This window comes from Athalia rosae, chromosome 8 (assembly GCF_917208135.1).
Source record: "Athalia rosae chromosome 8, iyAthRosa1.1, whole genome shotgun sequence".
NCBI classification, from domain to species: Eukaryota; Metazoa; Arthropoda; class Insecta; order Hymenoptera; family Athaliidae; genus Athalia; species Athalia rosae.
This window is the reverse complement of record NC_064033.1, coordinates 430,839-453,398: the sequence shown is the minus strand read 5'-3', so window position 1 is coordinate 453,398 and position 22,560 is coordinate 430,839. Positions and strand designations below refer to the sequence as shown.

Below are 22,560 nucleotides of genomic sequence, written 5' to 3'. Positions count from 1 at the left end.
TATTAAATGAAATAACGATAATAATAATAATCAATCGTATGATACGAGTATTTTAATGATCGTTCGAGAGGAAGAAAGAAACACCCTCTGTTATACCGCGTTGCGGAGCTTCAAGATCAGCGTTTTGTGTGACCTTGGGATTATCCGAAGACTTCACACATACATATTGGGATGTTCATACATACCTATATAACAAGCGCGATCTTGAGGTAGAAAAGAAGATGAAAATGGAAAAAATTATTTTTTTAGACTGGAATAAATTAGGATTTGTCATTGAATATCGACGATTTCTTTGAATAATTACATACTAATTACAATAATCCTAACTAGAAAAATTCGTTAATACAGTGTAAATTTGTTTTCCCCACGAATTCAATTTCATTCAAGTTACACAAAGCGAAGTCATTTCGTTCTTTGTTTAGATCGTTTTGTTTTATTTTCGATCAGTCGATACAACAATTTTAATAAAAATAATCATAAAATAATTACAATTATAACAACAACTATAATAATAATAATTGATATTAGTTCACTACCACTATTATAACTCATAAGATCAATGATTTTCGTAAAAAATGAGGGATGATAATTATTTTTTTCTCTTTACTTTATTCGTTTTCCCCTTTACTTTTATTTTTTGGATTTTTTTTTTCTAATTAACTGGTAAAATCTGAGGTGCGCGGGGAGCGTCAAAAGAATAGAAGGAATATAACTCCAAGATTCGAATACAATTAGAATACTTGTATGAATTGCGATCCTGGCTTGTTCCATTTTGATCATGGTACAGGTGGCTCGTGGGGTTCCCGAATTGCAACAGCAATCATTTTAATAAATATTACCTATATACCACACGATTGATCAGCGATAATGTAGTGGTGGTGGTGACCATTGAATTTTAAATCGTTACAATTGTACACATACATATAATTGTGCACGAGTTGTTCGATTGGGAAAATTCAAAAAGTGTAACGTTTTTCAAAAAGACTAAAAGGATAACGGTAACACTTATTATTCTTGTATGTAATTAGTTTGAAAGTGGTGCGCCCTTCGCAACGTGTGTCTAGTCCCGACGAATCACTTGCGGTGATAATGTGATCCTGGCCCTGTGGTTGCAGCGTATATCCTCTGAAGATCTTCTTGGGCAATCGATTCGGTTCTGCCGACAAAAATTTTGAATAGAGCATCGTCGTTTACACATTGTGCAACGGAGCTCGGGATATCTTCTAGATAAGGTCCTTCATTCATATATATTTATAAAACACTCAATAATAATCATTGTGCACACCTGTGTACACACTATAATTATGTACAGAGTAGAGAAAGTATAGTTTGAAATTTTATTACGATTGACTGACAATTTTGATTGTATAACGTATAATGTTTTGCATTATGCAATTTTGTGTTCGGCAGGATTATTATCCCGTGGACGACGTGGCAGCTGCATAGTCAACCCCCCTCCCCCTCTCGTCTTCTACTTATACCTCTATTTGATCTACGATATACGAAGATATCCTACACATAGATCGATATATTCTACATATATACAATTTATATAGAAAAAAGGTGAGTATTGTTTCGACGAAATTATTGTATAAATTATTGAATTATCAAACTACACAATGACGACGACGATTCGTCGAAGTTTCGCGCATATTGCGAATCCAAATATTCGCATAGAATTGTAGGAATTTGTCGAATCGCAGATCTCTAATTCGAAATTCCCTGCATAGCATAATTCAACAACTATTCAAGGGTGTTAGTTTGTGAAATAAAAACAATTCTTCACCTTGCAAATCCGTTGATTCCGAACTCAAATTCGTGATAATGATCCCCGATGATGGCGTATTACATGTATCATTCGTCGAGCTTACGACCGGGCGACGCACTCTGCCCCCTTCTTTCAATTCTCTCTCTCCTGATTCCTTCTCTTTTCCTCTCGTATCGGGTTATAATATTCGCAAATTTTTTTCGCCAAGATGCAACCGCGTCCTCGGTGAAACGTTCGCTCGGATTCTCGAGAGGCTATAATACCCTTGTATATACATACCCACCTCTATATTGTTGCACTCGATTCGCACTGTGCGCGTATACCAAATAGCAGGCAGTTGAGTTCCATCAACTCGATTCCCGTGCGCGTCGCGTCCCATCGCGGGTTTACATTTCATTTCGTTGCGTTTCATTTTGTTAAAAAATCGTTTGGCTCCCTGTTCGTTTACAATAAATAAGTTTGGTCTTGCCTCGATCCATGGCCTATCAGGATTCGAAATGAGTTGCATCTTGTGTAGAAGAGTTGCTTGATATCTCCCTAAAAAATTCATTCAAAATTGTTAAAATTTTTAAATTTGCTATCGGAGAAAATGGAAGATGGCAAAATCCACACTGACAGTAATAATATTACTCCTTAGCAAGCTTTGCGTTCATTGTTCGTCGAAGCTAACGACTAACTGAACCGCATCGCAGTCAGGAAACGATCCAAGCATCGCATGCAACCTAAAAAGTGTTCATTAAAAAAAAAACCATTTCCGTTCTCAATTTCGTACCTGTTGTGTTCTACTTCAAGCAAGTTCAAAAATAACATTAATCATAAATATCGATGACGCATGTACCATCTCAACCAAAAGTTACTGGTTCCGAATTTTTTTATTCCAACACCGGTTAAAGTCAATGTCGATGCCGATAAATACAACGTCTCTTGTGACGTAGGAGTAACATAAAACATGCCAGACCCTAATTGAAAAAGACCAATTAGTGCCACTATCTTTGAAACATTACCTAATTTCTTGCCCAGAAATTATTACATCACTCGATATAGTTTGCAATTTTTCGATAAGGGTACGTTGATCATCGTATCCGAGCAGTTTGTAGCGGCATCGTGGATCATCGCAAATAATTCTGTCTGGCCATAGTCTGCCGATTTGTTGGTAGTTGAGTTTCTCCGTGTGTTTATTTCTGGCTGTCACGTGACTAATTACATTCGCTTCCCTTTAATTCCCGCCCACTGCTGCCACCTCATCGGTGAATTTTAATTTACGCCTTTGTTTTGTTTTTAGTGCTACCGCCATTTTGAGGTGAAAGTTTTCGCATCTCTTTTGTTTTGTCAATTCTTTGTCGTGTCAGACCTGTCGCAGTAGTGGTGGGTGGTGATCTTCAAATCACTTCTGGTTTTATTTGCATTTTAACATAAAATTGTGATTTTCATATTTGTTGGTTTTATTGTTATCTACGAAACAATGGTTTAGGAAATGAAAAACATCTGATCCGCTACAAGTTTTCATTATCTTCTTGTCATTGCAAGATCGTCTGTTGTAATATCATGTAACATGAAGCATGGCATCTAGTTATTCTCGTCATCTCCATCATTAGAAATAAAGCAATTCAGTGACATAAGTATAATTGTTGGATAATAATCGTACTTGGTCAAGATATACCGGTACATTCTAGACAAATCTGGAAAGAAAAGGAAGTCGTGGTTTTTCTCTGCCACAAGCGATACTCATGTATAGACTTAACGCGTCAGAATTTGAAACTGTTTGATACAATGTGTTATGGTTGTAGATTGTAAGATTGAAATCACCAAGTGTCAGGTCTTTTGAGCTGAGAAATAGCTGCCAGAGACAGTAATTTTTTTCTATAATATTGAGTAGCATTGCTATCGGATGTGTAAAATGGAAAGGTAGTTGAGGGACAGAAAGTGGAATTTCACATTGTTAAATTAAACACAGTGTGTGGTGGGTACATTTATTCAACGGACAACAACAAAAGACTCTTTGAGCCACGTAATTTGACCTGCCTTATAACAAGATACTAGAACCATCGTTAACAACTGACTAGAAAAACGTTTTCTAAATTCTTCTCGAGGATTACAAAAGAAAAAAAAAGACGGAAATGATGAAACTCACTGTAACTAACAAATGTATCACAAATACTTGGATCAATGGAAAAGAGGAAATAAAATCTTTCGATTTTATGTTTTGGCCTGACTTCTACTCCACTGGTTTCAAGGTTATAAATCTTGATAGTATAAAAGTGAGCACTAAAGTCCCCGCTACAAAGCAAGACACGAATATGTACCATGTTTCCTCGTCAAATACATCAGTGAATGCAGGCACCTGGTTATAAAGAGTGTCTATGAGTTTCATGTTGTAGTCTTTGTTGCTTGAACCGCCAGCCATTTTGTCAGCTTTTTTGAAACGATACCAAACTGCGATTGAATCTCTAGGTTATATCAATGTTGCCCTCTAACGCTGTTTGCCTGCCTTCTTTGATGACTTTGTTTTCACTTCAACAATGACTTCTGGTACTGGAGCTAAACTGCTGACATGTTGGTTGAGAAGTTGAAAGAGTTCTAGAGTCGTGAGATTAAAGCTCTTGAATGTCACCTTTTCTCCGCTTACTAAAGAGAAAAAAACCATGGTTGATTCAAAATTTTCTCGGTATTTATCAGGGATGTATTTTTTCAAACTATTCTAAGAGAAAAAATCATTCATACTCACAGAGATTGCACGTTATCACTGGATCCGAGCGGTCGCATACAATCTCAGTTTTTATTTTGCAGTCTAGATTTGTTGCCAGAACTTTTGGTTTGTTCAAAAAGAACATGAAATCCCTGCACAATAGTTCAAATATCATTAGAAGGCTTGTTTGGCATATCAATATTCTTATTCTATTTATTTTTAATGTTACAGTTCAAAAATGGCGCAAATGGAACAGCAGTTACCAATTCCAGTGCCAGATCTAAGCACCTTAAGGATTACTACAGCCGTATCCATGCTTGGAAAAGCTTATGGATGTGGGCAATGCAGTGGTGAGTTATCTTGTACCCTTATTAATTCCAACATCGAAACGTTCAGTACAATTATACTCAATCTTAACAAAATCAAGAATAGGTGGTAAATCTTGGTCTCCCTGAATTTGAATAATAATGTAAAGCTTCCTTTAAACTTGCAAGACTCTAAAATGTACAAAGATGTTTTTAGTTGACTGTTCTCTGATCTGCAAGCCACTTAATTTTGGAAAAATATACACGAGCCATAAATTAATTGATTACAAAATTTCAAAGCACTCAAATCTTTATCTCCTACAATTCAACGAACAATTTTCAAATTCTGCGATTCCAGGACCATCGTAGTTCTGAAATTGCCAGATTTTGAGTAACTATGATCGGAAAATACAATGTCTATTTAGCAGTCTGCAGTTAAGATGAATGTCACCGGATTGTGATGTTTCAATCAATCAAAGCAACTTCCAAAATTTGTAACATTAGATGAAAATGCGTACTCAGATAGTAAGCGAAATCTGCTTCCAAAAATTTATAGAATGTGAAAAACTACCCATTATAATCCAAAGAAATTGAGGGCACGGTTTCCAAGTGAAAAATATAAAAATCAGTTAATTATTATACGTTCTTCACATTCAGTTTCTAAAAATACCTACTCCCACTCTCTCGAACGTTTTCACCAACTACTCCTGTTGTATTTTACAAATAATATCGTCTGCTAGTTTCATGTATGTAGCGTTTCCTTATCCGCGCATGCTCTTTATTCCCTGCCTCCCTCAAAATAAGGGCGTCAAAATGGCGTCCCATGAATTTTATTGACGTCACACGTCAGCAAGTGCTTGCGCATGGGAGTCATGCGTAGAATGATTTCAGACTCCATTGTAATTTTACAACAAACGAACCATTACAAACTGGAAAAACTAACCTCGTATGCGTTACGTTAGGCGCAAACGGATCGAACTGAATAGAAATTCTCTTCACAGCTTTCAAATTAACGCTTTTTACTTGCTTCATTATGGCGCTTATCACTCCCCCGGAACGCGTTATGGTACCGCTAAACGGTATGGACATGATTTCAGGTTTGGCACACAAATTTCAGTCAAATGCTTCTTTCCTTTGATCTTTTCCGTACTTTTTATGAGTGGTCTGTGCCTTCTACCACAGTCTCCACCTGCAACAGGATTCCACAATGACTTCAGATAGTTGAACGCACGAAGGTTGAACGTTATTATTTTCGTCGCTAAAAGTCGAGCGGCGCTCATTGAAATAGTTACTAAATGATTCGCTAGGGTAATCTTTAGTTTTCTTTTGGATCGTTAGAAATCTTGAATCGAAAATTTTCCAAATTCAAGTTAACATAGGAATACAAATTTACGTATTTATTACTTTCTATTAACTCATACTCGATCGCTCTGTTCGTAGTTTTTTGACTCTCAAAAATGAAAATGTACAGCACGAACAAATATTTGAATTGTTGTACTGCAAGTTTCGACTGGAATTAGATTTCATTGATCTTGGAAGGAAAATTGATTGATTTGAGAATAATGAATGATAAGTGAATGCTCGATCAACAGATACAGAACAATTTTTCACTTTATATTTCGATAGTGATTGTTGTATGGAAAATTTAAATTCGTCTTATAGTCCATTTGCTCTGTGAAGTTCATTGGTTCATTCTGTGTTATACCTGTGCTCGAGTCGAATTCCGAGTACAAACCAAATGAAACAAAAAGCCCTAAAAAAAACAAGAAAAAAATCGAGTTTTCGACCAATGGGAGTGCAGCTGTTTGTCGGCCATTGCAGTCGTGAATCTCGTCAGTGTGTGTTGTGGGGGCAAGTGGTGTTGTGTGGCGAGTGGGTTTTGTGTTAAAACTTTTTTAATTATTTATTAGTGGTAATCGTAATTTTGCATTTCCAACTGTGAAAATGTACCCCGTAGGCCAGCGTGAGTATTTAAATCATTGATAATCGTTTAACCTATAACATGAAATATGAATGAATGAATGAATGAATGGAAAGAAACAAGTGAAACAAAAGATCCCATCGAACGTACCCAACTGGTATCGCTTTACTGCTGCTGCTGCTCCTATTGCTGCTATTGCTAGTTGAACTGCCTAGAGAGGGAAATTAGGCTGAAACTCACTGTCCAGTGGTTTTTAGAACTCTTTGTTCTTTGTTGCTGAACATATTCGTAGACACCATGCGTATGCCAAATAGTATCGATTCAGCATCTAGTATACGCCCGTTAAAAAGCTAAAAAGCATTGATATCGTAATACAAAATACTACGAATGACCTCAAATAAACCCTAGAAATATCCTATCTAGACCATCTCAAACTCTATACCATTTGAGACACGCTTGATCTACGTAGAAATGATCAATTGTTTATGGTTCAATAAACAGAACCTTAAAAATTCTGAGATAAAAAATCTTGAAGGCTTTCATTCTGGTTGTCTCTTAATCATACGCATGTGAAAAAAAACTAAAATATGTAACCAATAAACGCCCGTTCTCTTACGAAATTTTATGGGATCCAATGACAACTTCACATCCTATCTGCCCAGACAAATTCTCAAATACATACAACAAATACTACGCACACAACTCCGCCTGATTGTAACCACTGAACTATAATGTATATGGTATAGTTCAGTGATTATAACCCATACCTCATAGAGGACGCATAGAATCGATAATTTTCCCTTACAAAAAAAAACGAAGCAAAATTCCAATCCATAATTCATGAATGATTCAAACGAACTCATGACGGAATTTCATTAGGATTTCAATGATTACCTCGCTATTTTGCATTTTGCCTCTACTGATTCAGTTTTCTTTTACTAATTTCAATAGCCTCACTTCAAAATGTAACACATTCCAAAGAAAAATGATCTGAACATTGTATGTTACAAGGCATTTTCAAGAGCATTAATTGATGAGTTTGTTAGAATCAATTGTTCAGTCAAGTCAATGCATTCCAAAGATAACAGGTTATACCTGCTGAAATACCGGTAAAATTCCTGTGAAAAGTACAATGGAAACATAAAATTGAAACAAAGAGAATTGGTTGAAATTTTCTCTGCAATTTACAGCTCCGCCACCCGGGCCGACCACCAGCACCCCTGTTGGAGCTGCTGGGGCTACAGGAAGCAGCGTTGTGGCTCCAAGCTCCTTGGCTCTGGTTCCCGCACAACAGACACACACACCTCCTCAACCCCCTGAGTTACCTAGTGAGTATGTTTTCCATGCGGTGAAAAAAGTCACCTCGACTCAACAACGTGACCTCAAATTTTATGCTACAAAGCCAGCAGCAATGGTTGAAATTATATCTTCATGAGATACAAAAACTAAATCCATTGGAGAGAAAAATAATTTGTCCAAGGCGATTTAAGTATTTTCAAAAACAGAGCAAAAAAAAACCGGTTCGTTGTCATTGTCCCTAGTTACACACATAGTTTCGATATTAAAATACACCAACAGAAGACAAAGACGATCATTCTGACGAGCAACCCATTGCAGTGTTTTCATGCCCACGGAGACCAAACATTGGAAGAGAGGGTCGTCCGATAAGCCTCAGGGCAAATCATTTCCAGATAACGATGCCTCGGGGTTTCGTACACCACTACGACATCAACATCCAGCCCGACAAATGCCCTCGGAAAGTGAACAGAGAAATTATAGAGACTATGGTACATGCGTACAGCAAAATATTTGGCACTCTGAAACCAGTTTTTGACGGTAGAAATAATCTTTACACAAGGGACCCGTTGCCTATTGGTAATGATAGAATAGAACTCGAGGTAAGATATCTACGATTTGGTTGAACAATTACTTTTTTTCCTTCACATAGTATTATGAAAATTTATGTCACACGTAATTTTTTTCACAGTATCATGAAAATTTATGTTTATTTTTCAATTTCAGGTGACGTTGCCTGGCGAAGGCAAAGACAGAGTTTTTCGAGTGGTGATCAAGTGGGTTGCCCAGGTTTCTCTGTTTGCTTTAGAAGAGGCTCTTGAAGGTCGCACTAGGCAAATCCCTTATGATGCAATTCTCGCATTAGACGTTGTCATGAGACATTTACCCTCCATGACTTACACTCCAGTTGGTAGATCATTTTTTAGCAGCCCAGATGGCTACTACCACCCTTTAGGTGGAGGTCGGGAAGTCTGGTTTGGGTTCCATCAGTCCGTTAGGCCATCACAGTGGAAAATGATGCTCAATATTGATGGTAAAAAAGCATGAAAAAGTTTCCACAAGTTTTTAAATTTTCTCTGTCGTTCCGTGTTTAAATGTTGGTTACTTTTTAGTGTCTGCCACCGCTTTCTATAAGGCACAACCAGTTATAGAATTTATGTGCGAGGTTTTGGACATTCGAGATATAAACGAACAGCGTAAGCCATTAACGGATTCTCAAAGAGTGAAATTCACAAAGGAGATCAAGGGCCTTAAAATCGAAATTACCCATTGTGGTACGATGAGAAGAAAATATAGAGTGTGTAACGTAACCCGGAAACCTGCGCAAATGCAATCGTGAGTATGGTCTAACAGTATTTAAAAATTTCTCAATCGGACCAACAATTTCAAAATATCTATTTTAATCGTCACACAGTTTCCCACTGCAGCTGGAAAACGGACAGACGGTCGAATGTACAGTTGCCAAATACTTCTTAGACAAATATAAAATGAAATTGAGGTATCCGCATCTTCCGTGTCTCCAGGTTGGCCAAGAACACAAACACACCTACTTGCCTCTTGAGGTAAGAGAACCGATGATTCGCTTGATCTTAACTTTCCCGTCCGCATCGTGATAATGTGAAATCATCTAAACTCAATCACTTAATTTCTCAGGTCTGCAACATAGTAGCCGGTCAACGTTGTATAAAAAAACTAACAGACATGCAAACATCTACGATGATAAAAGCTACAGCAAGATCAGCACCAGACCGAGAGAGAGAGATAAACAATCTAGTCAGAAGGGCAGATTTTAACAACGATTCTTACGTTCAAGAATTCGGTCTCACAATATCAAACAACATGATGGAGGTCAGGGGTCGCGTGTTGCCACCACCAAAACTTCAGTATGGAGGTCGCGTCAGCTCGTTAAGCGGACAAGTGAGTTCATTCATGTCCGAGACTATTCAATATTCGACTTAACAATCGCATCGTTCTTTTCTCCGCTCTATAATACAGACGAAGCAACAGGCGCTACCCAATCAAGGAGTGTGGGATATGAGGGGCAAGCAGTTCTTTACCGGAGTTGAAATCAGAGTGTGGGCCATCGCTTGTTTCGCACCTCAAAGAACCGTGCGCGAGGACGCCCTCAGATCTTTTACAAGTCAGCTACAAAAGATAAGCAACGATGCAGGAATGCCCATAATTGGGCAACCCTGTTTCTGTAAATATGCCAATGGTCCGGACCAAGTCGAACCAATGTTTAGATACCTCAAAACAACATTCCAGGCACTACAACTCGTCTGCGTAGTTCTGCCGGGAAAAACACCCGTCTATGGTGAGTGAGAATATTAGCTTGAGCGATACGAGGCAATGTACGAGCTCAGAATCGAGCATCGTAGAATTCTATCTCCGAAAATTCAAAGTTTGTAAACCCCATATCGTTCTGTTTAGCTGAAGTCAAAAGAGTGGGTGATACTCTCTTAGGTATGGCGACGCAGTGTGTGCAGGCTAAGAACGTAAACAAGACGTCACCACAGACATTATCGAATCTTTGTTTGAAGATAAACGTTAAGTTGGGTGGAATAAACAGCATTTTGGTGCCAAGTATTAGACCCAAGGTATTCAACGAGCCGGTAATATTTCTTGGGGCTGATGTAACGCACCCACCTGCCGGTGACAACAAAAAACCAAGCATAGCAGCCGTTGTCGGCAGTATGGACGCTCATCCCTCAAGATATGCTGCAACAGTCAGAGTCCAACAACACAGACAAGAAATAATCCAGGAGCTAAGCTCCATGGTCAGGTTAGAAAATCTTTTTTCCATTCAGTATCTAAAAACAATCTCAATAATTATGACTCCCGGTTGATTAATGTTCTTTTATTTTATTTTCTTTCAATTATAGAGAACTTTTGATCATGTTTTACAAAAGTACCGGTGGCTACAAGCCCCATAGGATAATTTTATACCGAGATGGAGTATCCGAGGGTCAATTTTTGCATGTACTTCAACATGAATTGACGGCTATCCGTGAAGCGTGTATAAAACTCGAGGCAGATTACAAGCCTGGTATAACATTTATAGTTGTACAGAAGAGGCATCACACGCGTCTGTTTTGCGCAGACAAAAAAGAACAAAGCGGTAAAAGCGGGAATATACCGGCAGGCACAACAGTTGACGTGTGCATCACCCATCCTACCGAGTTTGATTTTTATCTGTGCAGTCATCAGGGTATACAGGTAAATAGAAAAATTCAGTATTCCTATCTCATGAATTCTGTTCGGAAGATTCTCAAACAGCCTCCAGTACACTGTGAACTATTGTATGTATATATATGATTGAATTTTCTTGCCACGAAATAGATTGCAGTTATCAAGTTAATTACAACTTATTTCCAGGGTACGTCGAGACCGTCGCATTACCACGTGCTGTGGGATGACAACCATTTCGAAAGTGACGAACTTCAATGTTTGACATATCAACTATGCCACACATACGTCAGATGTACAAGATCTGTCAGTATTCCTGCGCCCGCATACTACGCTCATTTGGTAGCATTCAGAGCGCGGTATCACTTAGTAGAAAAGGAGCACGATAGGTAAATAAGAACGGCAGTAGAAGGAAAAAAAAATTCCGATTCATTATTTACTCGAATTGATTGGCAATTACCTATATTTTGATTTTCACATTACAGCGGTGAGGGTTCTCACCAATCTGGTTGTAGCGAAGACAGAACCCCCGGGGCAATGGCGCGAGCAATAACCGTTCACGCCGACACGAAACGTGTAATGTATTTCGCATAAGTGTTTCATGAAAATCATACGATTAGATTGAATTGTACAAAAAACACGGAAAAAGTAAGCATGAAAAATAATCCAACAAACATAAAGCAAACAAACTTAGCCATCTGATGAGATGTAATTAAAAGAAAAAACTCATGCCACAACACCGCGCCAAAATAAAAATCAACATAAAAAAGTGACTAGGAAAGGGATAAACTATTGGTAAAAATAACAAGCGAAAAGCATAACTATGCCAATTCCTTGGTCTCTGAAATTTTCTCTTGTCATATCTTCTTTTTTCATTCGCGTGATAAAACAAAGAATTACAAATAAAACACGAGAAACAATCTTTAGAATATAGAAACGAAACAAACCAATCTTCTTATGATAGTATACAAAGATACACGAAAATATATAAATACATGATAGTATCATAGGTTTAGCACGCTACTTAAAAAAAGCGAAATAAAAAAAAACAGATAAAATAACGAGAAGAGAAAAGAAGAACGAAGAAGAATTAAAGTTGCATGTTAAACGACAATCCTTATTAAGGGTGAATCAATTCATTATTCAATATTAGCAGGTGAAGATAGACTAATATTTTTCCAGAGTTCGGATTTATTCATATCGCTATATTTTTTTTTTTTTTTTTTTGTGTCATCTTTTACAATGCTTAATATTCTCTACCTTTTACTCTGTGTAAAATTTGGTATAACTTAAATTCAGTAATGTTTGATCGTAAATTATTGTATGTACAGATTTTTTTTTCTTTTGAAGGTGCTTTATTTAGGATTCGTTGATGAATCAAACAATGATTCATGATCATGATTTTAATTATTATACATGTTTATGTAGATACTACAAACAAAATTTTTGCAGCTCGTTAATGACTTGTTTTTGTTTAAAAATATGTTTTTTCTGCTCACAAATTAGGTGAAAAAAAGTAACCGCAGTAACAAAAAAAAAAAAACAACAAACAAACAGCCAGAGTTTGATATGAAGCAGTTAAAAGTAAAAATTTATAAAGGTACTTGTTGGAGGAAAAAAAAATTATATCATTTCGCTCTACATACCATACCTACGGTATAGACATTTTTATTTCATTTTTATTTTTTTTCCTATTTTCATTTACGGCTGCGAAAGCAAAGTTACGCTTATCTAAATAAAACGAACATATAAAAAAGAAAATTAAACAACAAACGAAATAATTCAGTACAGATAAAGTTGAATGACCGACAACAAAATGAATGGAGTGTTTTACTAGCAGTTATTAGTTTTTAAGCTAAGTTTAGCAAATGGGACAAGCAAAACACAGAAAAGAGAAAATTATATCAGAAAAAATGAATATGGAATAACAGATCACCGCCGCAATGCAAATCATACGACAAATTATATTCATACATGTATTATAATATTATTATTACTGTCGTCATGAACACAAAAACAATATACAGTTGCGTATAATAATAATGATAATGATAATAACAATAATAGTAATAATAATAACGATAATAATTCAATCACGATGATCTTCAGTAATAACAACAATAATAATAATTATAAAAACATCAAATTAATAACAAAAACATGAAATTAGAATAGGATGTTTTGCTTTTCTCTCTCGTATACGCGATGATTCGAGGAAGAAGGCGAAACCACAAACGAAGAATGGGATAGAAATGATGTGAAAGCAGAATTTCTATGTCGTAAAAGTTGAAGAATATAAACAAAAAAAAGCAACAACACTTGAGCTATAACAATCCATTATATCGTAATCAAATATTACAGGTGTATCGTGAATATTACGAAAATGAACACCACCGTCGTTGCTATAAGAAAATAAATTATTAGATATTTAGTTATACATTCGATATACAGGGTGTTCGCAGATTGACGCGATTCCTCGAAACAGTGAATCTCCCTCTCGGCAAAAACAAGATAGAAAGACTAAAAAGCACGTACTCTCACGAAACTGCTCTTATTAAGGCACCGTTGATGCCTGGAAATTTTCGAATCTACTTTTTCGTTTTTAGAGAGAAATGAGCTGATCAGAGGAAGCGGTAATTCCTGGAAACTCCGTATATACTATACATACTTTAAAAATTAATAAACTTAAATTAAATTGAAATAAACACTTTTAAAGTATTAATAAATAACGGGTTTCAAGTTCGTCTATCGAAAGCTGCGTTTAATTATTCTTATTCTTATTGTTATCGTTATCAATATTATCATCTTGTTATCACGAAATATTATAATTAATTCATGCAGCAATTACGAATAATTAAGAATATTCCCTATGAATTTGAACGGGAAACTTGGAGGGCATTCTTCATTTTTCATCAACTTGATGTTATTATTTTTTGTCTAAATTTACGCCTAATTTTTTGATCTTCGATATCGATAAGCTAATTGAGCAAGTACAATCGAAGCAACTTTGTTAGTATACCATCAAATTACTTATGAAAGTTTAATAATAATTATAATGATGATGATAATTAAACAAAAATAAAAATAGATTCTAACAATCATAATAATTATTGTCTATTCAAGACAGAAGAATAGATAATAATCAAAATATAAATATTCTCTCATATCTGATCATGAACAAGGAACAGCAATAATAAATCGAACTTGATCATTATTGTTACAATTATTTATAAATTTTTTTATTATCATTCGAATATCTTCGCATGTATTGAATAATAACAACAATAACGCAAAGTAAACATCAAAAAAGTTTAGAAATGATCACGCATACATATGTGACAACAAATGAGTTAAATGAACGCCGAACTAAAGAAAATCATAATAATAATTTTTAAAATATATATGTACACAATATTAAACGGTATAAACTTACACCGGTACCAATAATAGTGTTTCAACAATAATAACGATAATAATAGATGTATGGTAATTGTATGTAATCCACCCGAAAAATTGTTGAATACTTACTTATCCATAATAATACCAACAACAGCGACGACAACAACAACTATAATAAAGATAATACATATGATGATGATAATGATAATGATAATAATGGAAATAATGATAATGATAATGATAATCCTACTGAAATAGTGCGTTACATATATGATTATTCAGATTACTTTTATTTTTATGAAAAGACGAATTATTCTTGCTCATCGTGATCATTATCATTGTGATTACTATTCATCGACTTGTATAATGCCGATGACGATGATGAAGATAATAGTATTAGGTAACTACAGCAACAACAGTGGAAAGTATGAAATAAAAAATGGGTTTGACTTATACATAGTATACATACATACTATATCAATAATATTTATTTTAGTCTTAATGATTTTGTTATCAAATAATAATAATGATTTTAATTATTACGATGATAATAACAATAATAGTAATAACAATAATAGTAATAATGATAATGACGATAACAACAATAATAACATTAACTAACAATGATGATTAATAGGGAAAGTAAACATGTTCATGTTTATTGATAGAACGATGACGATGATGACGTTGATGATGTTGATTTAAGGCGAATGAAGAAAGCTAATACATTGCGAAAACAGAGATCGGTAGTACCAATCTACAATTATTATATTTATATGATAGAATATAGAGGTATATAAATGCTATACATACTAATAATTACTATACCTAGTGTCTGACTTCATGAAAATTAGTTAATTTTTTGTGGCTCCAATTCTTCGGTAATAGATAAAAAGTATAGAATAATGAATAACAAATATAAAGATTAATACTTATACACGCATATATATTTATATGTAAAGTCTCTAGAGGAGAAACAAAAAATGAAATCGCCGAGACTTACAGTAATAACAATATCAATACAACAACAACCTTCTTCAACAATAATGATGATAAGGATATTAATATCATCGGCAGTAAAACTGTAGAGTTCTTGAGTATACTCGTTTCCCGATTTTTTTAAAAGTGTTTTTCTCATCAGACGAGCAAAAACGAAAGGTCAAATAAGCAGCAACTTCATGTAATAATATCTACACATCTCCACATTAAATTATTTGGAGGTTCCAAAACCACCAGAAAGAAAGATCATGTTGATTGCACAGTAATCAAAATAACATCGCCCAACATTCGTGAATAAAATCACACTGAAACAACAATGAAAACAACAATATAAATGCTTGAGAAGATGAAAAAACCAAATTGATATAGTATGTCTATACTATAATATAATGTATAATGATATGGGTAATAGTAACGATAAAAACAAATTCAGCATCAATATTCATACATATATATTCATCTCTGATAAGTATAAATATCATCATTATATAATTAAATTATAAAGTACGATCAATACGAATTATTATAAAATGTTGAACTGGAATGAGGCCATACAGATCTATATTAGATTTTTAATCAATAAGATTGGATCATTTACCTATGCAACCTTTAGATCAATTCCCACGAAATATCTTAATATAGATATCGAAACAAAATATTTAAATTTATGAATTGTAGACGTGCAGGTATGATAACAATAACAATAGCATTAATTAATTGATTTAGGACCAAAGTAAAGTTGCGGGGCAAGATGAATAAAACAAATACGCAATATGTTCGCTGATCCAGAAATAATAATGGTAATAATTATGATGACACAGCTTTGATAATAGTTACACGCCTCTCTTTCTCTCTCTCCGTGTGCGCGCGCTCGTGTGTGTGTGTGTGTGTGTGAATTAATGATAAAACTAATGATAATAACGACACGTTCTAAATCAGATGAATTAACAATAAATAATAATAAGTAACATAAACAACAATAACAGAAATAACGACAATTTCTACATTATATTATCGTACCTGTTTCTGATGTCTCTGAAATGAAAAATATATATAGAAATACTAAGTAGGTAATATCATACTATGTGTGTCATTGTATATTACTTTACTATACAAAACTTTTTTCATTAGTGTGTTCGTATGTTTGACGTGAATAATTATTGTTCTAAATCTGTTACCAACATTATTGTTACTGCTCTCATCAGAATTCTCAGTTGTTTAATCGTTTGAATTTTGCTCAAATTTACAGAGAAAATTTGCAACAAAATTTTTTTTAAACCATGCATTTCCATTCGTTTTCCTTTTTCCGCCGTTGTTCGTACGAATAACACAATGGATAGTATAACAATGCGAAAAGATAAAGATAGATATTTGCTTCATTCGACGATCCATATTCTATGTCATATTCGTGTATATCATTACAATAATTCGCACCACCAATGCAATGAAATGTATAGTAATTTTCAATAACTTAACAATAACAGTTATACATATGTTGTGGCCGTAACGATACTCGATTCAATTTGTTGTTGAAACGTTGTTATACTTACCTATATCTAGATCTGTAATCCACAACTATGTCCAACCGTTGTATGAGAAAAAATAATCAGTACGATTAGGATCATAAATAATAATTGAAGAGAAACATAACTAAATGGGGGGGAGAGCGAAAGAGAGGGAGGAAAGAAATAGATTGATGTATTAATAAAGTATGTAACATCTCTGAAACAAAAACAACCAAGAAGATGAGACATAAATTTGAAAAAAAAAGGAACAAATGTGCAAAACTTCGATTAAACATGACGTATGATTATCGTCATTGATTATACTTTTGATTATTATTATTTTCATGAGCGTTGTTGTTGTTGACATTGTTGTTCGTTTGAGATGATTTGTTCTTATAAAATTATAATATCCGTATTTTTGCCTTAAATATTGTTAGATTGTTATTATCAATTAACGTTTTTTGTACTAAAAGTAAGTGCGAAAAAATTATAAAAAGAAATAAGTAAATGAATGAATAGATTAATTAAATGAACAATGAATAATTATTAAAATTATGGGGAAGATGAACATGCACGTCACATACGAACATACCATTTAAATAAATTAATTTAATTGAACGTACCAAAAATTGTGAACAAGAATTCAATGAGAAAAATATACTCTTAACAAAACTGACAAGTTTCTAAAAAAATATGATCATTATATATTTTGAAAAGGAAAAAACATGATCATAAATAAATGGATGATAAAAGTAAAGTAACACGTTGAAAAATCATAACACGTTGATGTACTGAAAGTATACACATATAGATTATACAAACTTATATAAATCTGCGTATATGTATATGTATAAGACGATAATAAGCATAACAATTGTTGTACATTATAAATATATAATCACTGATAAGATTCGGATCAAAGAAGTAACAATAACAGAGATATCGACAAAATTGATAATAATCAAAATACACATACCATAATTTTAATGTTATACACCTGGAAGAAAGATTGAAAAGTCGAACCGAGATAATAGAAAATTAACACTGTACTGCACATTGAAATTAATTTAAATACGTGTTCTGTTAATATTATTATCACTACTACCACCACTACACTACTGCTACTGCTATTACCACCTATCGTTATTGATAATAATGATACGGGTATGAGAAGAAGAAGAAAACATTAAGTAGTTTTTCGTTGGACTCTGTACCCTAATGGATAATATTATTACTAACGATTGTGAAAAACTATTATAACGATAGAATGATAAATAATAACGATGTATATCGAAATGCCGGGAAATAAATGATACTAATAAGTTAATTATTAATCAATTGATAGATGTAACGAAATATAAAAATGGGAATTAAAGAAATTGAATTCCAATGATGGTGAACACAAAAAATTGAGGTGAAAAATACTAACAATAACTATGGAACAACAACAACAACAATGAAAAGTTGAGCACAAATGTTATTAATTAGTTGATAAGCCACACCAAATCATAATAACTACAATCACAATAACGATGATGACTTTGATGATGAATTGCACCGTAAATTACTAAAATTATATTCTCTGTGGGATCATACTATGCATTCCTACAGAAATTGAAAAAAATATATAAGGAACATGTTAAAAAAAAATCCATGTAAATAAAACTGCTAGTAATATCATGGTATCTTGCCAATGATAGAGCAAAACACAAAAATGAATAAGTGAACTGCAACAAGGGATCAAAACTGATAAAAAAAATACAATAAGGTTTTCTCATGGTTTCTCTTTCTTGTCTGGCTATAGTTGACTGGATTATACCGTGGAAAATAGAGTAAAGCAAATATTTCGACGAATTCAGGCAGAGTTAAGGTATTTTCTTGTGCACTAATTATTGCTAGTTTTATTATTATTGTTGTGGTTGTTGTTATTCAATTTATTAAGATTAGGTACTGCTATGAGTATGATTATTACTGTGTTGAAAACATTTGTCAGATTTGAAGCCGACATATAGTAAGTGTAGAGATATGAAACATTTTATTATCTTTATCAGTGTAATAGAATTTCGGAAAGAATAATACCAAAATAAAGAGAGGTGAAAAAAAAACTTGGACTTTTGATTCTTCACTGCTTTCTTTATTTCTGATGAATCACTACATTATTCATTGCTTCAGTTAGCACTTAGTAATATCCAGACAGACTTCAACTATACAGGATTTTTTGTTTCCAATTGTTTAGGAATCACCAAGAACAAAATGCACAAGAATCACTGCCTTGTCTCCTATACTAGGCAATATTATGAACCCAGTTATTTTGTCAGAGACGAATCGCCAGCCAAACGTCTTTCTCGTACTTTAAAACTAACGCAGTGAGATTCTCTTCGCCTCAGTTCATCTGTCAAATCCTCTTTGCTCAGGTGTCTACACTTGTCGTACTTTAGTGTGTGCCTAAGCCTCAAGGATTCTTGTCCTGAGAGCTCCAGTCCATTGTCTAAACGAAAACAGCGCTAAGTCAAGGCATTTTGGAGGAGAACTTGAACCCGCTCACTACAAAGGATGGATGTATGTATTAGAGATTGTGACAGGCGAATTTTTAACTAACAAAAGGGATATTGAAGTAGATACTTGTGTAATTTCAGATGTTTTGATTGAAAGTAGGAACCTACGGGTTCACCCTTCGTCGAGTCTTTGTCTGGGATTATTTCAGCTCAGAATAGATTCTCTTGGAGTTTACTGGCAGCATCTGGTACGAGTCCTGTTTGATCTATGTCTTCTAAGTGTAGAATATAATTTCCTTGGTTTGAATAGCTGATATATAGCTGCACCATGTTGCACAGAGCTGTATGGAGGCCTCCGAGATGCAGGTAACCTGGAAATGGCATCGGAGCAAAGAGAATCACATCGTTAAGAAGAAAACCCAGATCCTCGTCTCTCGACTGGCCAGTGAATCTTTTCTAAGCTCACCTGTTGGGCTTGGGGCACTCCTTGTGTCTTGTACGCCCTGTTGGAAAGTTTTTTAAGATTCCAGTCGGAGAATAGAGTACGCTGCACTTTGTGCATGTCACCGAGTGTCACGCAATAGAGATTATGAATTAAATCAATTCTCATACATTTCCCTGATCTGGGGGGTTACCTGCAAACGTCATTTGCGCGTGGAGCCACACACGTCAAGATGAACAAGAGAGACCATAAAGATGCACCTATTCCAATTGATTTGTCAATTACCGCATCTTTCCATGGCCCTGGGAGCGTTTTCTGATATGCAACTAGAGTTACACCATCCCAGATTTATTCTGAATTTGTTTCTAATTCTTTTTAATATTCTCTACTTTTTTCTAATTTTTTCTAATTTTTTTTGATTTTTTCTGATTTTTTCCGATTTTTTAATTAATTATTCGAATTTTCCGCGTATTTCTCTGGGCGCCGCCATTTTCTTTAAGCTCCGCCCACCGCGAGTACAGCTAGCGCCATGTGGCGGATTTTTTGTGAACTAACCCCTAAAAAAACGGGAAAGTTTTGACCCTCCTTCGAGCAAAACCGGAAAAGTATTGACCACTATTTCTCTCGGCTCCGCCCAGCGCGAGTACAGCTAGCGCCATGTGGCGGAATTTTCGTGAACTAAAATCCCAGGTTTCTTGCCCCTTGACGTCAGGCAATGTGTTGCGTGAAAGAGACGTATTTCGTGGTCAATACTTTTCAGGTTTCGCTGCAAGGAGGGTCAAAACTTTCTCGTTTTTTTGCTCGAAAAAGTGGTCAATACTTTTCAGGTTTCGCTGCAGGGAGGGTCAAAACTTTCTCGTTTTTTTGCTTGAAAAAGTGGTCAATACTTTTCAGGTTTCGCTGCAGGGAGGGTCAAAACTTTCTCGTTTTTTTGCTCGAAAAAGTGGTCAATACTTTTCAGGTTTCGCTGCAAGGAGGGTCAAAACTTTCGCGTTTTTTTCTCTGAAGAAGGGTCAAAACTTTTGCTTTTTTCCAAAACCGGAAAAGTATTGACCACGAAATACGTCTCTTTCACGCAACACATTGCCTGACGTCAAGGGGCAAGAAACCTGGGATTTTAGTTCACGAAAATTCCGCCACATGGCGCTAGCTGTACTCGCGCTGGGCGGAGCCGAGAGAAATAGTGGTCAATACTTTTCCGGTTTTGCTCGAAGGAGGGTCAAAACTTTCCCGTTTTTTTAGGGGTTAGTTCACAAAAAATCCGCCACATGGCGCTAGCTGTACTCGCGGTGGGCGGAGCTTAAAGAAAATGGCGGCGCCCAGAGAAATACGCGGAAAATTCGAATAATTAATTAAAAAATCGGAAAAAATCAGAAAAAATCAAAAAAAATTAGAAAAAATTAGAAAAAAGTAGAGAATATTAAAAAGAATTAGAAACAAATTCAGAATAAATCTGGGATGGTGTAACTCTAGTTGCATATCAGAAAACGCTCCCAGGGCCATGGAAAGATGCGGTAATTGACAAATCAATTGGAATAGGTGCATCTTTATGGTCTCTCTTGTTCATCTTGACGTGTGTGGCTCCACGCGCAAATGACGTTTGCAGGTAACCCCCCAGATCAGGGAAATGTATGAGAATTGATTTAATTCATAATCTCTATTGCGTGACACTCGGTGACATGCACAAAGTGCAGCGTACTCTATTCTCCGACTGGAATCTTAAAAAATTTTCCAACAGGGCGTACAAGACACAAGGAGTGCCCCAAGCCCAACAGGTGAGCTTAGAAAAGATTCACTGGCCAGTCGAGAGACGAGGATCTGGGTTTTCTTCTTAACGATGTGATTCTCTTTGCTCCGATGCCATTTCCAGGTTACCTGCATCTCGGAGGCTTCCATACAGCTCTGTGCAACATGGTGCAGCTATATATCAGCTATTAAAACCAAGGAAATTATATTCTACGCTTAGAAGACATAGATTAAACAGGACTCGTATCAGATGCTGCCGGTAAACTCCAAGTGAGGCAAAGAGAATCTTACTGCGACAGTTTCAAGGTACAAGATACATGTTTGGCTGGTGATTCGACTCGGAGAGGATAACTGGGTTCATAATAACGCCAAGTATATCTATGGAGCATGACTGTAGGTGCTACAGCAAGACGAGAGGGATGTAGGCAAGGTGTTGTTGCATAATATCAGTGTCTTTTATGAATAATACAAGCATGATCTCTATTTTGGTTTCAGTTTTTTATTTCGAATACAAGGATGCTCTAATCAAATGATCGTAGACCAACTCAGAGGAGACTCTGACGATAAGGTTGTACTGAAGGGAGAATTGCCACCGCTCCTTCAACTTGCAGATTCGATTCGCAAAATCTTGAGTGGAGGATGGTCAACCGATTTCTGCGCGCTATTTATCCGGTATCAGCACTTTCTGACGAGCATCTCCTTACCTAGAACAGAAAGTGTGCTTACACCTGCCAGTTTGAAAATTGCAAAATAATTATCATACCCATGCATAGCGTCGAATAGTTGATGTATGCGAATAAGTCTTTAAGCAA

The 22,560-nt window shown here is 35.2% G+C and overlaps 3 protein-coding genes and 1 long non-coding RNA gene across 6 annotated transcripts; 1 reads left to right on the top strand and 3 right to left on the bottom strand.

Moving 5' to 3' along the window:
• Nucleotides 1-391: 391 nt before the first annotated feature.
• LOC110116881 lies at nucleotides 392-2,534 on the bottom strand. The gene is made up of 3 exons (XR_002305556.2): nucleotides 2,385-2,534; nucleotides 1,787-2,305; nucleotides 392-1,156 (listed from the first exon to the last, which is right to left on the bottom strand). It is a non-coding gene; the product is annotated as an uncharacterized LOC110116881 (long non-coding RNA).
• On the top strand, nucleotides 1,067-16,325 carry LOC105683917 (protein argonaute-2). Of its 3 annotated transcripts, none has more exons than XM_048659421.1 (14): nucleotides 1,067-1,232; nucleotides 1,411-1,563; nucleotides 4,686-4,804; nucleotides 7,871-8,008; nucleotides 8,298-8,578; nucleotides 8,703-9,009; nucleotides 9,089-9,311; nucleotides 9,391-9,538; nucleotides 9,630-9,893; nucleotides 9,972-10,290; nucleotides 10,407-10,758; nucleotides 10,859-11,192; nucleotides 11,352-11,551; nucleotides 11,648-16,325. In XM_048659421.1, the coding sequence occupies exons 3-14, from the start codon at nucleotides 4,693-4,695 to the stop codon at nucleotides 11,754-11,756; spliced, it is 2,787 nt and encodes a 928-aa protein (XP_048515378.1). In that variant the 5' UTR covers nucleotides 1,067-1,232; nucleotides 1,411-1,563; nucleotides 4,686-4,692; the 3' UTR covers nucleotides 11,757-16,325. The 3 variants fall into 3 exon arrangements, with proteins under 3 accessions (XP_048515378.1, XP_048515377.1, XP_012252331.1); XM_048659420.1 differs by having other exon boundaries at nucleotides 8,259-8,578; XM_012396908.3 differs by lacking the exons at nucleotides 1,067-1,232; nucleotides 1,411-1,563; nucleotides 4,686-4,804 and adding an exon at nucleotides 6,568-6,722.
• Nucleotides 3,725-4,172, bottom strand: LOC105683920. Its single transcript, XM_012396911.3, has one exon. The coding sequence runs from the start codon at nucleotides 4,170-4,172 to the stop codon at nucleotides 3,984-3,986; it is 189 nt and encodes a 62-aa protein (XP_012252334.1). The 3' UTR covers nucleotides 3,725-3,983.
• Nucleotides 4,126-6,002, bottom strand: LOC105683919 (39S ribosomal protein L53, mitochondrial). Its single transcript, XM_012396910.3, has 3 exons — nucleotides 5,703-6,002; nucleotides 4,494-4,606; nucleotides 4,126-4,393 (listed from the first exon to the last, which is right to left on the bottom strand). The coding sequence occupies exons 1-3, from the start codon at nucleotides 5,846-5,848 to the stop codon at nucleotides 4,239-4,241; spliced, it is 414 nt and encodes a 137-aa protein (XP_012252333.2). The 5' UTR covers nucleotides 5,849-6,002; the 3' UTR covers nucleotides 4,126-4,238.
• Nucleotides 16,326-22,560: the final 6,235 nt, after the last annotated feature.

What these genes read in the sequence shown, in the direction of transcription:
- LOC105683920 (XM_012396911.3), bottom strand. Translation starts at nt 4,172, where the DNA reads ATGGCTGGCGGTTCAAGCAACAAAGACTACAACATGAAACTCATAGAC.
- LOC105683917 (XM_048659420.1), top strand. Translation starts at nt 4,693, where the DNA reads ATGGCGCAAATGGAACAGCAGTTACCAATTCCAGTGCCAGATCTAAGC. An exon ending in AATGATGCTCAATATTGATG is followed by an intron (nt 9,010 to 9,088) that starts GTAAAAAAGCAT and finishes GTTACTTTTTAG; the next exon opens with TGTCTGCCACCGCTTTCTAT. An exon ending in TCAGCTCGTTAAGCGGACAA is followed by an intron (nt 9,894 to 9,971) that starts GTGAGTTCATTC and finishes TCTATAATACAG; the next exon opens with ACGAAGCAACAGGCGCTACC.
- LOC105683919 (XM_012396910.3), bottom strand. Translation starts at nt 5,848, where the DNA reads ATGTCCATACCGTTTAGCGGTACCATAACGCGTTCCGGGGGAGTGATA. An exon ending in CCTAACGTAACGCATACGAG is followed by an intron (nt 4,607 to 5,702) that starts GTTAGTTTTTCC and finishes ACTATTGTGCAG; the next exon opens with GGATTTCATGTTCTTTTTGA. An exon ending in AGTGATAACGTGCAATCTCT is followed by an intron (nt 4,394 to 4,493) that starts GTGAGTATGAAT and finishes TTTTCTCTTTAG; the next exon opens with TAAGCGGAGAAAAGGTGACA.